Raw genomic sequence first — 15,041 nt, 5'->3', positions numbered from 1 at the left:
GCTCCCGAAGTTATTTTGCGACTTGCGACGGATGAGCTCATTATGACAATGATTGGAGCGCACGCTTATATAGAAGCAAAATGGTAAATTAGTTAAACTGAGCTAAATTATCGTAGTGCGTTTGCAGAGAAACAACACTGGCGGAAATTGGAATGGCAATAAGGTACAGTAGAGGCGTCGTGGCGTTTGAAAGTGCGTAGACTGGGATGGGTGATCGTCGGCAATGGCTAGTAGATTTTCACAGAAGCAAAAGGGATGCTGGTGTGTCTTTTTTCCCTTCGTCGTTTCTCGGAGCACGTCGAGAGCCGTTCGTATGATTAGTTGGTATTGGTTTGTTCGAGGGAGTGTGCGGGGAGGGAAGCGGCTTGCTTTTCACAGTCCGTTGGCTGGCTGTGATCGAGCTGGTCGCGTTTGCAATCGAGAGCGTTGAGAGAGTCTTCGAGTCGGTCATAGTGATGGAAGCAGAACCAGAAAATGATACCGGTAACGAAGGCTGTGATGCCAATTCCGGTGTACATTCCCACAAGCTTTGGATCGACAGCAGTGGAGGAGATGCAGATGGAGAGGATGGAGCCGAAGGCGTTCGTGAAAAGAAAGAGTGACATGATAAACGATTTCATAGAAACAGGTGCCTTTGTATACGCATACTCAAGGCCAGTGATGCTCGCAAAGATTTCCGAAAAGGCAATGAGCACGTAGGCGGGAATTTGGAGCCAGACATTGACGTAGTTGTACGAGCAGCTGTCTGTGAATGTTTTGTAGCATGGGCCAGTACTGTAGATCTTGTGCTGGATGCACGCTGCGTATATCATTGAGGCGGCAGCGAAGAAAAAGCCGGCTGTTATGCGTGCAATGGGTCCGAATGGGATGTGGAACCTGCGCAACACTGGATAAACCAGGGAATCGCACACGGGGATAAAAATGATGAGTGCAATGGAGTCGAATGCCTGAAGTAAATCATTGGGGACTCCGTTGGTCTGCATGCGTGAGGCCTGCGACACCAGGTTGTTGGTCATTTGTCCATAACACACCCAGTAAATTGGGAAGAACAAAAATGTCTTGCAAGCCTGGAGTGCGCGGGCTAGTTCATCGACGAACACATCGTCCCAATTCTCCTTGAGATGTGCATGTCCACGGGTCTGGGGGAAGGAAGGGCGTATGGCTTTCAGACTGAATTTGTTCTCCATCGCAAGAAACAATGCTTGCATTGCCCGAAGAATGACAGAGCCCTGTGGCGGACGATGCGTGTACTTTTTCTTGCTTACAACGAGCACAAAAATAGGCAGCACAAACACGCAGAGACAGAGAAGAAAGGCATATACGAATCCGCGTTTGCTCTCTAGCGTTGTTGTCGCTATCACCGACAGGGAGCCTACGTTAATGCACCAGTAGAACACCATGTACACATGCGACACCGTCGCCGTGTGGTCAACGATGACTCGCCTTCCTGTCGCACTGTCTTCTTTCACGTATGGAGGATGACGAGGAACCTGCTCGGCTACCATTGGCGACACGTTCGATTTAATGCCTCCGGTGCCCAGTCCGATAACGATGAGGGCCACCACGAACCCGCCAAGACACTTCCCCTTCCGAATGAGTGATGGCAAGGACGTGCATGTGAGAATCAGAATGCCAATAAAGTACACAACTGCACTAATTAGGATGGTGTTGTACCGACCCCAGTACTGATCGGCCAAAATAGCACCTAAAATTGGCGTCACATAGCACCAAAAGGTGAAAAAGTTCGACAGACCCGTCGCACCGCTCTGTCCGAGATTTAATGCTCCACGCGTAGAGTCATTGGGGCCGTACTGCATGTAATCCTGGAACGGTCCTGTAAGTCCATAATACGCGAATCTTTCACACAGCTCGACAATAACAACAAGCCAGGCGCTAAGCGACACGTTACTTCTCACACGTGGCAAATTAGCGAGCTCCTCATCTGTCGGCTCCAAAAAGTATTGGCTACTCTTGTCGCCTTTTTTCGCAAGTTGCGAACTTTTGTCGGTCGATGCGTCGTTTAGCGAAACGACGACTTGTTCGACATCAAGACTTTTCTTGTCTTTGGCGGTCTCTGTAGATCCCAGAACCGCAGTATCATCGGAGGAAGTTTGAATGGCGATAATCTCTGTATCCCCATAACTGTTTCGCACAGACATTCTCCTCAGCTACCAAAAAAAAAAAAAAAACGGGTTAAGTTGGTACCAAAAAAGTGGAGAGGATGGGGGGAGCCGAAAGAGGAACGAAAGAGGAATTAATAAAAACCAAAAGAATAAGAACGAGAACGAGAACAAGACTAAATTTATTAAGAGGCGCAGAAGGAAATACGCTGCCTTTTATGTTATTACAGAATCCTGTATAAAACAGATATGAAGATTACCGGTGCCGCATGTTGCGTGGCGCACGTGTATCCCCTGCTACACGTGCCCGAAAAGCCGACAGATATGTGTGGGGATTAAGGAGGAGAAGTGATGGCGAAAAGGGCGCAACGAACAGAACTTTTGTACTGGAGAGAGCATGGCACAGTAAGGAAATAAAAGCGATACATAAATCTGCTGTCTTCGTGAACGCGATTCCTCCTTTGTACTTAGAGTCTCCTCAAGCCGGTGTAATCGGCGCTGCTTGCCACTTCTGTCTACGATGCTTGAAGCGCCCGGCAAAATGGATTTTCCTACAGTTGCGACAAAAAGAAAAATACATAGCAATTATCAAATAAACGGAGCGTTTATCGGCAATTCAGCCAATGTATTTGCAATACTTTGCAGGGTGTTTTGTTGAAAACCCATGGTCGTGATTGCGATTCCGTAATCCTCAACGGAACGTTATCGTTCGGCTGTGCATCGGCACGAGTCATGCACATGAATCAAATCTAATTGTCGCAAAATTATGTAGTGCATCACGTTGTCGGCTATGCAGAGCGTAAAATTCGATAAAGAACGTGTCAGTTCTTACGAGAAATAAAAGAAACCTAGGCAGCGGCGGGGTGATCGGTGATCACAGCTACATGAATTCTCCATCGTACTTGTGAAAAGGGTTTCGACTCCCTGACACAAAGGGATGAAGGAATTCAGAGGGGTCTGTGAGAGTCTGTACTTTTGTTAAAGGCCCAAGGAACGGCCTCTCGGGGCAGTGCACGCACCCCTCATACAAAGACTACTGCAAGTAATGATGACAGTGTCATTACCTCCTGTGGTGCTACATTGATTCGGCTGATAATGGAATCTCGCATCTGTCTTTTCATCCCCCCCTTGGATCCGTAGTAGTAGCATACGAAATTGACCGGTTGTGAATAAAGAAACACACTACGGGTGTGCAGCTTGGTCTGATGCTAGTGTGAAGACATTCGAATCTTTGGGTTTATCTTATCCATTGGGCTTGAAAACGAATTGAGTTTTGAGTGTAAGACATACTTGTAGCAAATGGATCGGGCTGATTCCTTGAGGAAGGTTAGAACACGAGTATCGAGTTTTTGATTGGTAATAATACTACAGACACTATATCTGAAGTTTGCTTTCTTGGGGGGGATGTCGGTGCAACAATTCATGTTACACAAATTATATCCGCCCTTTATACGGTAGCAGTAAGTTAATAAAAAAGTTTGAATTATTTTTGAATTATGTTATGACATACTAATCTTCTTCTTCTTCAAATCATACTATATATTCATTTATTAACTAATTAATGCTGTAATTAGAGTACTGGATGGTGAAAAAAATGTTTTGTGTCAGTTAAAATTAATTATTTCCTTTCATGTTACTGACTGGCTCATTTTAAGTCAGAGTAAAATAAACGATGCATCCATTTCCATACTAGTAATCAACTCATCTTCGTCTTTGTGACGACTCCATAAATTCTGGTCGTACCGAAATTTAAAGGTTGGTTGCTGACCAAGCATTCAAACCATAGTCTTAGGGTTCAGGGTTTGTACTGCAACAATGCTTCAACCTGGCAAAGATACTGTCTGTTTGATCTACTGGAAATAACACCTCAACCCCATCACAAACCCGCTCCCCAAACTTCACCATTGAGATAAAAACTTATGCATGAATGCTATTAGTACACGATCGAGACCAGCTCAATCGTTCGACAGACACAAAACAGACCAGCTGTTCTGCGGTCACAAAACCGACCAGCAGCTTGCAACATAGGAATAGCAACTGTGGTTGCACAAGAAAACCAGAAGAATAACTTGATCAAATGCCACTAAGCACTCTTGGGTTCCTTTGATGAGGTATCGGGCTTTGAGGATGCATCCAAAGCCTTCGTAGGCTTCGGGGCAACATTCTCAACCTCAGTAGTTGTTTTCTCCGAATGACATTCACAACCTGCACACTTCTCAGTAGGCGAGACAGCAGGCTGGTCAGCACTCTCCGTCTTCTCTTCGTTTTGTTCACTGGAAGACGTTGAAAGTCTCACTCGCACTCGCTCAGAAAGTCGTTCAATCGCCTCACGACGAGCTTCCTTGGCACACGCACGGCGTTGAGAGCACGGAAGATGCACTTTTCCATGGCCACGGCCTCTACGTCTGTGGCCTTCTCCACGATGATGATGATGACGGCCACGGGCTTGCACATTTTCGCCCGAAGGCTCGTCGTTCACTTCGTCCAACTCTTCAACAGCAAACTCGCGATCGTCAACGTCGCTGGGACACTCGACGTCCCTGTACGGACCGAAAAATTCGCGACCGAAACGAGAAAAGTCCTCAGGATGCATGCGACCCCAAGCACCGTAGGCGTAGTAGCGACCACCCGGTCCAAACCGCTCCGGCTCCTCAGGACGCTCAGCTTCCGCACCCTCTTCCGGACCATAGTTGCGGTCTTCTCCAAAACCACGGTCTACGCCCTCAGGCTCGCCGTCTTCACGGCTGTAGAACGAAAAACCGACTTCCGGTCCAGGCCCGGGTCCCGCCGCGGAACGACGAAACGCCACGAACTCATCATCCCACGTTCTGAAGTGAGGACCTCCGGGAGGACCGCGGCCGAGGAACGGAGGCGGAGGTCCCATTGGAGGGAACTTGGGGTGCCAGAATGGGGGATGATGATGATGGGGTGGAGGTCCCCATCCCCAAGGTGGGCAAGGTGGAGGGGGGTGGGGGAAGTCCCAAAACGGAGGGGGACCATGGTGGTGGTGTGGGGGCGACGGTGGCCAGCAGTGACCTGGCGGACCACAATGGTGGGGTCCATGAGGCCCGGGTGGAGGAGGTGGGGGTGGTGGACCATGGAAACCAGGTCCGTGCATGTGGAAATCCCAGTTCCAGGGACCTTCAAACATGGAAGGAGGCGGTGGAGGAGGAGGAGGATGAGCAGATGCCTTCATATTCACGAGAAAAGAACAAGCTTAGAGACGCTCCGTGCTTAAGTTGACCAAACGAATAAAAAACCGACGCGACGAAATCACCAAAAGCAGCCAAAAACCGTACCGAAAATCCTTCAGTGTGCCAGCACACAGTTCCAATGGATTATATGGCGCGTTTAAACTAAAAAAAAGGAGAAAGCTCGCTGAATTGCAACAATGACAACTCTGTGTAACAGTTCTGCAGTAAAGCGTATTTCTGGACGCGACGAGGCTATTTATACTTTAAATCGCCGCATGAAGGCTTAGTTTTCATGACATCATATCTTCGTCATGCTCGCCGACATATCTCACCAAATGCGATTCTGCTCGGAAGCTCACAAAAATCCGCGGATATAAGAATTGCAATTCCTCAACAGACACCACCGATAGATAAAAATATTTCAGGTTAAATGAATAAGGTTTCTTAGAACTGTCTCTGACTATGCGCTGTATCAGGCTCATTTGATTTGTTCGCGGATCAATTGAGCCGATCAAGATTTTCGTCTAATAAAAGTTAAAGTGTCGTTCTGTCGGGCCGTGCTTGATCGTGAAGTAATGTGACGTTTACGTGCCACCGTACTGGTGGGCAGTGAGCGGCGTAAGCCGTGCATCTAGTAAACTACCCCAGTTGTGTCTGCGGATGACACGCCATGTCTAATATTGGATGCTCGGTACAGTTCATTACACTGCGTTAAAATAATGCAGCTTTAAGCAGTTTTGTGTACTGCCTTATATACTTTAACGATTTTTTAGGATACGCAGAATTATTTTACACAGTACAAAGAAGTTCGTTCCGACTTAAACCGCTTCGTTAATCAAAATACAGAAGTGCAGCAAGCTATACAGTTTTACTAGGTATTTCGCTAACTTGCATAACGTGCTACACCGTATTCGCTATTCCTGTTACCGCCTTCTAATGAGACGCACTGCAAGACAGAAACAAGACGGCCTGGTATTCATTCTTTAATCTCATGTCTTTACCGTATCAGACGCCTCCAATTGTCCCTAAAAAGGCTCCGGAATTACAGCACAAAGTGAGTGTTACGCTGTTTGTAAGGTGTGTTCACGATCTTCTAACATTACCGATGTTTAGTATTACGAAACCCACAAATGGAACACAATTGACGAAGAGGTTCATGCTTTCTTAGAAAAGGAACCGCTATTTAAGAAACAGCTTTGTCCTCCTGGCAGCGATATTGAAAAGCTTTATCCTGAGGGTGGTTTGTCAGAGCATCTGTATCCTTGGTATCTGGTTCAATATGGTACTTGGCCGAATATGATTCTACGGCTGCCATTGGACTACCCGAAGAACCCACCTAAAGTGTTCACACTGGTTGACAACACTTTATGTCCTGTTGTGTGTCCCAGTCTACAGAACTGGTCCGACAGACTCGATTTAATTACTATCATTCAACCGCTCAGAGACGAGATATCCCACTCTATACATCCAACATCCACTCGTGCTGCTCCTCCTGCTCTTCCAAAAAAGCCTGAAGAAAGGATTGAACAGAAGAAACATGAATCTCTGACAACTCCCCAGCAATTTGGACCATCGGCTCCTCCAATTTTGCCCCCAAAACCAGGAAAACAGATACGAACAAATGAGAAGAGTAAAGACGCCAGCGTCCCTATGTCTCTAGCGATGAAAGCAACGCGCACTCCAACTGAACCACCGCCTCTTCCCGCGAAACCATTTCCCAGTCTTCCTCCGAAGCCCCATCGAAGTACCGCTTCGTCTGCTAGTTCAGTGTCACAGAGCCCCCGACACAACATATCTGCGTCGTCTTCTTTCCAAAACTTGTTGGACGATATCCCACCGGCATCGCCTTCATCAATCGTGTCTCGCTCTCCAACAATCCTCGGCGAGACCCTGCTCCCTTCAACCGTAAGTGCTGAGGTTCCACATGTGGCAGAACGGCTACGACGGTCTATAGAAGCAGATCGTTTGAATGAATTACGAACCGCTCGTAAACTGGAAGTAGTAGAGCAGGGCATGGATGCGGAAGAAGCAGAACTGTTGGACGTGTTGAGGAAGATGGAGACGAGCCTGGATACAATTAGACACGGACGGCAACAGATCAAGGTTTCCATGGACAAAGTGACAGAGCTTAAACGCATGTCTGACGACGATATTTATAAGCAAATGATGCCAAAACAAGCAAGGTTTGAATTGTCCGAGCTGGAAGTTTTACCGTTGTTAACCTCGAACTCTAGTATAACGGAACTATCTGCCAAGGATTCTGATTTGGAATTTGGCATACAAACGCTGGATGACGCTTTAGCAGCCCAGGTTTTGCCTGTAAACACATGGATTACGGTATGCTGTGCAGATGGCAAGTAAAGACTAACAAGTTTTAGAGTATGAAAAAACTCGCGAGATGTCAATTTTTTGTCCGCGACAAAATGAGACAAATTTTAGATGAATGAATCACGTTTTTTTTAGGAATATGAGATGTATTCGTGTGTCGTAACTGGCGTTCACCAGTATTCATGATAATCGGCTTGTTCTTCAAAGGGTTGAAACAATTTTCTCGTCTATGTGCGTTAGTTAAGGAAGACATAGAAAAGCAAATGGCTTACTTTTCCGAAGTGAAAGATTGCGGAAGCAAGAAGCACGCATCCAATGATACCGTTTATAAAAGTACAGAGAGGAAGCTGGCTGCTTCGAGGACCGGAAAGCAGGCAGCAAAAGTGTATGCCATACAGGAATATGAGCATAGAGTCTTGGTTCAAAAGCAAGAGACAAAGTAGTACGGAAGCAAGCCCTATAGAAATGACCATGTGCATCAGCAGAGGGATATGTACGAGGAGCGGAATTGTTTCCTGCATACAGAGTAGACACATAAAGGTCATGAAACAGAGTCGTCCCTTGAATGGGAGTTCAACTATAAACATGTAAGAGTAGTTAAACTTTTTCAAACCATTCCATTTTAATAAAACGTGACATGACAGCACACAACAAGCAAAATACAAGACGGCCGCAAGAGCAAGTTCTTCCTCTAACTAATGATCGATATGTCAGTCCCATTCACCCAAACTGCCCTTCCTCCGGTACTTACCCACAATAATGTCGCCAGTAACTCCATAAACCAAATTGGTCTTGCAAAAGTCGATATGCCAAAGAGTGTGTTTTGTATTTGGAATTCTTCATTGGAACACCCGGCCAACGAAACAAAATCCAAGAAAAACTGAATCATGCTTAACCATTAGCAATTGTGTCCACAAGAACAATTCCGACGCTTCCATACCGTTGTGTTATCCAAACCTTGGGACCTACTGACCATGGACCAGCAGTACCAAGGACAGCACACTTCCAATCCCACTTTGGGAGAAATCCCAATGAGAACAGCGTAATATTGAGCAAGAGTAAGACACTCTTGCCCTTGAGTATTGCTACCCGCCGTTGGTAAACGGGATCGTCCATGATTTACGAGGTCAAGTGGAGAAGGGAGGGATGAGAGTTTTTAGGATGTAGCATTTTTCTTTTATCTGTAAAACAGTTTGTTCGAACGAGAGGAAGTATTCATTTAAGTAATACGCAGAGAAGGAAGGAAAAAAACGAAATCCTCAATCTGGGATACTTAAAAGCAAGAACTCACAAAACAACATTTAATTTTTCAAGATACTTGTTTATACAAATGTGGATAGGTCTAGTACCTTTTTTTTTTATTTTTCTTTTAGACTACTATTGTATAGGATATACATATATACAAAACAAAAAGAAAGAAGCCGAACCCGTTGAAGCACTCTGGATCTTTCAGAAATGATTTTTTAGAAAAGACGTTTACCAAAAATGTATGCAATATAGGAGTGAGGAGTACGAGTTTGTACTCTTGCCGGAAGGGAAATTACATAATTGTACACAGCGACTTGAGACTGGGAAGACAACAAGAAACAACTTCCTCGGCAATATTCTCCGCACCTGTACCTGCTGGTTGTTGTTGTTGTTGTTGTTGAGCTGCAACAGGAGCTGCTCCAGCTCCAGCTGCAACTGGTACTTGAGGTACTTGAGGAACTTGAGGAGGAACAGAAACAGGTGCAGAGGGAACGGTAACGGGGATGTGTACGAGAATGCGACCAGCATTTTCTTCAGACTGAAAACGAAGAGAAAGTTCCTGCAGTTTTTGGAGAACAGCTGGTCGTAACTTCTCTACATGGTTTGCACTGTGTGTGCCTTTACCAACGATACTGGATGGTTAACAAGAAAAGCAATATGAGATAACATTTCATACATGTGCAAGTGGTCGAAACCAAACTTGTAGCAGTTTTGGATGCGTTGTTCTACTGCCTGTACTGCTTCGTCCACGTAAAGGCCGTGCAAGTCAATCTCGTCAGGCTGACACTGAGTATTCTTGTAGCGGTATATTGCAGCAGCGGCTGTTACGTTAGAAGCGGTGATAAGTGAAACAGAGAGTGTCGAGGAGTAAGGTTTTTGCGATCTGTTTACGAATAAAAGACAGTGGTTGAAATATACGAAAAGGCGTTTTCAGTGATTGGTATGAAGTGAACAACATTGTTTAACAGCCCTCATCATAATGAAATGAGCCTATTCCCATAGCTCAACGTCTTCTTCGTAGCTCTCCATGTCATCTCTTCATAAAAACGTATGTCTCATCCACCTGCGGCACTTCACTCGTCACACTCTCACATCCTTTGCATACCTTGGCGATTGTATTTTTCCAGCTCAACGGAGCATTGTTTCCCCAGTGTACTGAGCTCATGTGCTTGGGCTTTGTCTCCGCGTTCGTAGGCCGCTTTTGATTCTTCAAAATACTTTGCCCTTTTTCTTGCAACTTCCGACGCCAAATCCCGGTAATGCTCGTACTATAAACGTTAACAAAGCTCACATATTACGAGTCTCTTAAGTATTTACCTCCTCCATGCCCGATACAATGTGGTGCTTTGTGCTTGATATAATGGGCCTGAAACAATGTCGGCCATTAGTAAGGGACAATATGAAAATTAGTCGGAAATGCATAAAAGGCCAGGGAGATGCCGCATAGAATCCCAAAAGTAGCAATTCATTGCAAAGAATACTTGTGTGTATTGCAGATTTGAGGAATCGTCCTGTAGGTCGTTGATTCAATTTTCAGTAATTGGTGCCCAAGAAGCTACAATCCATTGAGGCTGTTGAGGCTGTCAAAGTGAAAATCCCTTGTCGGAATAAAGACTACTATTTTATCCTGTCTCTTTTTGAGCCTGTTTCATTTCAATTCTCTGAAGCATCATCCAGTTGACAATTCGTGTTCTACTATTGCAACATTATGTATTCGTGGGACGAGTTCCGTTCACCAAAGCAAGCAGAGGTTCTCAACCAAACTGTCACGCTAGAGACAATTGTCAGCACTATCCAGTTGCCAATCTCTGAAATTGATTCCATGGAAAGAAATCGTCTGTTGACCGGAATGACAGTCGCAGTACAAGTCGGCTTAGGAAGCTTCATTCTCGTGTTAATGTGTATCTTTTCTAGCAGTGAGAAGCGCAAGAAACCTGTGTTTATTTTCAACTTTGCCGGAAACTTGGTGATGACTCTAAGAGCCATCTTCGAGGTAATTGTCCTTGCAAGCAACAACTACAGTATTGCCGTTCAATACGGTTTTGCATTTGCCGCAGTTCGGCAATATGTACACGCATTCAACATCATCATCTTATTGTTGGGACCTTTTATCCTGTTCATTGCAGAAATGAGTTTGATGCTACAGGTTCGTATTATTTGTTCGCAACATCGACCAACGATGATTACCACGACTGTAATCAGCTGTATCTTCACCGTTGTCACATTGGCATTTTGGATCACAGACATGAGCCAGGAGATCGCATACCAGTTGTTCCTAAAGAATTACAACATGAAACAGATCGTCGGCTACAGCTGGCTATACTTTATTGCAAAGATCACATTTGCAGCAAGCATTATTTTCCACAGCTCTGTGTTTTCTTTTAAACTGATGCGTGCCATATACATCCGGCGCAAAATTGGTCAGTTCCCGTTCGGGCCAATGCAGTGTATTTTCATTGTGAGCTGTCAGTGTCTCATTGTGCCTGCCATATTTACGCTTATTGACAGTTTTACACATACATACGATGGGTTCAGTTCGATGACACAGTGTCTTCTCATCATTTCGCTGCCATTATCAAGTTTGTGGGCCACGCACACGGCTCAAAAGCTGCAAACGATGAAAGACAACACCAATCCACCCTCGGGAACACAATTGACTATTCGAGTGGACCGCACGTTTGACATGAAGTTTGTGTCTGATTCATCAGATGGCTCCTTCACCGAAAAAACCGAAGAGACGCTCCCGTAAGGAGACAACGGTTTTGCTCCGCAGTTCTGAAATCCCTCCCATGTGCAGACCCGATGGTCCCTGTCTTTTCCTTTTTCCGTTGATCTTCAGGTTTTTCATAAAGCATCGAAAGTTCCTTTTGATGATGTCGAGAATCCTCTCTCTTTTTTTTTTGCTTTCTTATCGGCTCCATTTACTTGTCACTCTTTCATTTTTTATTCCTTTTTAATCTTTTTTATTTTTCATTTTTAATATCCGTCATGCGACACAGAGCAGCTTCTTGTAATGACTGCATTTCTTTTGTTACGACCATTTGTTTCCGGACTTGTCTTCTCAATTCTGCTCTTTGGCGTCTGTTTTCTTCTAACCCAGAGAGCATTCTTTTCACTGAGGATTTTGTTAGAAGACATAGAAATGATATCTCAAAGCATACGTGTTTGTTCTAATAGTTGTGTTTCCATGATCGAGATAAATGACAGGTGAAGGCAGTAGTGGGTAATAGGAAGAATGTATAGCTAATTCATTCTATGTAAAAGGGTGCTATGAACAAAAGGAAACGCTACGAGTATTGACAAAGCTGGATGGCTGGCTTAAAGACGGTTGAGCATGGTTGAGGTTCAAGTTGGTTCATTTGGATGAATCGAAGTCATCGTTATTCGTCTACGAGATGCATGAGCACAATTTCCGTCATTCGTATTACTGTTTTGTTTGTTTCTGAAGGAATGGTTTAGCGATGTATGGTGAAAATCGTTAATCAGTATAAGAATGTTTAACATCGCTACGCAAACGTTATTTAAGGATATAATTTTAAATGCCTAAAGGTACCGTAAGTGGTTTAGGGAAACGGGTTGTGGGACGTAAAGGTCAGTCAAGACGAGATTAGTTTAGTTTAGTCGTAGAATTATGTGCATTCTGTCAAAGGACTATCTGAATGTAGAATGATTGCTGCGATATTTTATTTGTAATTTTGCTGTAAATTGTACTGTTATATTTTATTTTTTTATATTTATTTTTTTTATTACTATTTTTATTTATTAATTATATTTACATATGCATACAACATATCGACACTCTTAACTAATTTGTAAAATACATATTATATGCTTTAATTCTATTCAATTCGGTACAATCCATTTTAACAACTATCAATGCAACACATATCTCCCTCCTTTCAATTCACCTAATTCACATAATCACTACCCTCAATTCGCGAATGAGCTCTCAGTTACACACATCGTATAAACGTGAACACAACAAATAAATTAATGAAACTAATTACCGCCAAAGAAAGGCACACCTACCGATTATCGTCTAACCAATTCTCGTTACAATTTCATGTTCGAGTTATCACTTGACGAATAAAAGTATGCCAAACCTGTAGCCAGGCATAACTAAACTCAATGCCAATAAACCCTCATACAGCAGAACCCCGTCCGTCGACATACTCCCCTCAACCTAAAACGGTTGCTCTCATGACGATACCCGTTTCCTTAGTAAGCTACAAAGCCACTAACATCACTGGCTTCGCCGCCGACTTGCTAGTCACATGAAACAGCCTCACTTCCATACCCGTTGTTCTGTTGATGGCGAGACTCAGCTCGTTCATAGCCTTCTCGTGAAACGAACCCCTGTTCTTCAGGCCACCCAATGCCATTGCAAACGATTGTCACGCGAACTCCTGTAAGCCGCCAGTCGCGAGCTTGTAGCTCTATTAGCGAGTGCTAAAATGACTTAGGCCTTAGAAGGGTCGAAGCAGGACTCAGTGGATTGTAAACTACTTCGCTTACAGAGACAAGTCGCAAAGGTCATGCAGCGGCGGCGGGGACTGTCTTGCTTGTATTGCGCTCGACCGCCGCTAGTGCTTTATTGCCATGACGGTCGCTGAGATGATGAAGCATTAAAACACTATTCTCATTAACGGAACACTTCCAATACTGCGTTTCCATTGGCGTCGATTTCATTTTTAATGAACAGTTCTCCATCATCTCAGCATTGACTGATACGGACTTCTTCTTCCATCTACCGAGTACTTCTCGTTAATTGAGCCAAATAACAATTCATTCTCCCATTCATCCAATTTCTGTCTCACAACTAGTTACTAGCTCATCCCGCAAGCAAATGTCCCTTGCGTCTGCCCCGCACTTTCTATGACGCATTCCCTCGCGTTCTGAGCAAAGTTTAATTGAATTTATTTCATGACAAAAAATTCCAACGCTTCAAAAACCAATTCATTTTTCTTCTATCAACTAACGCGCACCGTTCTGCATGCGTCGGTTCTGCTTTCTATGGATAGTAGTTAGTTAAACCTTTTCCCATCCGAACAAGACTCTCAGTGGTTGTCGGCTTTCGCGTCGCAAGCACCACCAATGCGATTAAGGTGCTGTTTCTATTTTAAGATTGACCAACCAAAAGGCGCCCCGCCAAGTCGGAAGCGAGAGAACAAGAAGACGGATGAATTCGGGAGCGTCATTGGAGGAGATGGACTAGGCCATGGACAAACAGAGACGAACGGGGACAAATGGAAAGTGCAGAGGAAACTAAATCGTTTCCCGAACTTTCCCGTTGTTCCCGCGCAACACGATTCCACAAGAAGGCAACAGCGAACGATCGCAACGTAAGGTGACGGCGTCGCAAAGATGGACAGCTTCAGAACATGTTTTTCGCTACGGGAATGCTTCCGAGAAGACCGTCAGTCATGCAGACACACCAGTAAATGAACGCGACAAAGCCGGTTCTACTCGACGCACGCATACCGTCCATCGACTCTTAGAATCGCAATCCTTCTGTCCTCCACTTCAACGAACTCGTGAATTGATCGGCGAACCCGAAGATTTTCCCGCATCTCTAGACCCTGTGGAGAATTAAGCATCGCACCACATCGAGGGGCAGTTCGCTAAACCAATTAGCTTTAAACGATGACGTGAACCTCTCGGCTCGTCCCGTCACCAGAACAACGTCTCATGCATGTTCGTGGCTTGCGTCCCCCCTGCTGCAGCCCCACAGAACACCAGCACGCCTGCTTCATGTTACATGGTCACGTTCAGCCTATATACCATGAACTGTTATCGAGGCGTTTTGCGGGGGCTGATTCCATGCGCTAGTTTTCGTAACTTAAACTGGTTTAGTCGCGTAAAAGTCGAAGATCGCTCGGAAATTGTCGGCTAAAAAACCTAAATGCGCGCTAACTCAAACCAACTGTCGCTAATCCGGAATCTTCCTGGCTAACGAATTTCGCACCGATATCCGAGGTGTTGCTAGGCCAGTCGAACGAAATGCACATTCGCACAGATCCGTGACGCCTCGACGGCCGGGCTCCAGCATTCTTAAGCAGCTCGCTCGCAGCCATTTTCGTCACTGCTCTTTCACTCTCTTTTCACGACACCTGGGTATAATGGTGTTTAGTCGCTCGTTTTCTACAAGAGC

At 44.9% G+C, this 15,041-nt stretch overlaps 5 protein-coding genes across 5 annotated transcripts; 2 read left to right on the top strand and 3 right to left on the bottom strand.

Moving 5' to 3' along the window:
• Positions 1–65: 65 nt before the first annotated feature.
• SJAG_01983 (PTR family peptide transporter) lies at positions 66–2,295 on the bottom strand. The gene has a single exon (XM_002173171.2). It carries the CDS (start codon positions 2,157–2,159, stop codon positions 318–320), a length of 1,842 nt encoding a protein of 613 aa, XP_002173207.1. The 5' UTR covers positions 2,160–2,295; the 3' UTR covers positions 66–317.
• A 1,729-nt stretch (positions 2,296–4,024) lies between these two features.
• SJAG_01982 (hypothetical protein) lies at positions 4,025–5,605 on the bottom strand. The gene has a single exon (XM_002173170.2). The coding sequence runs from the start codon at positions 5,314–5,316 to the stop codon at positions 4,204–4,206; it is 1,113 nt and encodes a 370-aa protein (XP_002173206.1). The 5' UTR covers positions 5,317–5,605; the 3' UTR covers positions 4,025–4,203.
• A 629-nt stretch (positions 5,606–6,234) lies between these two features.
• SJAG_01981 (ESCRT I complex subunit Vps23) lies at positions 6,235–8,195 on the top strand. Its single transcript, XM_002173169.2, has 4 exons — positions 6,235–6,368; positions 6,428–7,497; positions 7,549–7,651; positions 7,693–8,195. The coding sequence occupies exons 1-4, from the start codon at positions 6,306–6,308 to the stop codon at positions 7,759–7,761; spliced, it is 1,305 nt and encodes a 434-aa protein (XP_002173205.1). The 5' UTR covers positions 6,235–6,305; the 3' UTR covers positions 7,762–8,195.
• A 720-nt stretch (positions 8,196–8,915) lies between these two features.
• SJAG_01979 (SMR and DUF1771 domain-containing protein) lies at positions 8,916–12,351 on the bottom strand. The gene is made up of 5 exons (XM_002173168.2): positions 12,052–12,351; positions 10,208–12,005; positions 9,996–10,158; positions 9,567–9,711; positions 8,916–9,522 (listed from the first exon to the last, which is right to left on the bottom strand). The coding sequence occupies exons 2-5, from the start codon at positions 10,214–10,216 to the stop codon at positions 9,183–9,185; spliced, it is 657 nt and encodes a 218-aa protein (XP_002173204.2). The 5' UTR covers positions 10,217–12,005; positions 12,052–12,351; the 3' UTR covers positions 8,916–9,182.
• Positions 10,260–12,137, top strand: SJAG_01978 (pheromone p-factor receptor). Its single transcript, XM_002173167.2, has one exon. It carries the CDS (start codon positions 10,599–10,601, stop codon positions 11,637–11,639), a length of 1,041 nt encoding a protein of 346 aa, XP_002173203.1. The 5' UTR covers positions 10,260–10,598; the 3' UTR covers positions 11,640–12,137.
• Positions 12,352–15,041: the final 2,690 nt, after the last annotated feature.

The sequence above is a fragment of the Schizosaccharomyces japonicus genome, assembly GCF_000149845.2.
Source record: "Schizosaccharomyces japonicus yFS275 unplaced genomic scaffold supercont5.3, whole genome shotgun sequence".
Lineage (NCBI taxonomy): Eukaryota > Fungi > Ascomycota > Schizosaccharomycetes > Schizosaccharomycetales > Schizosaccharomycetaceae > Schizosaccharomyces > Schizosaccharomyces japonicus.
Note: the sequence above shows the minus strand (reverse complement) of the source record. Positions and strands in the feature narration are given on the sequence as shown.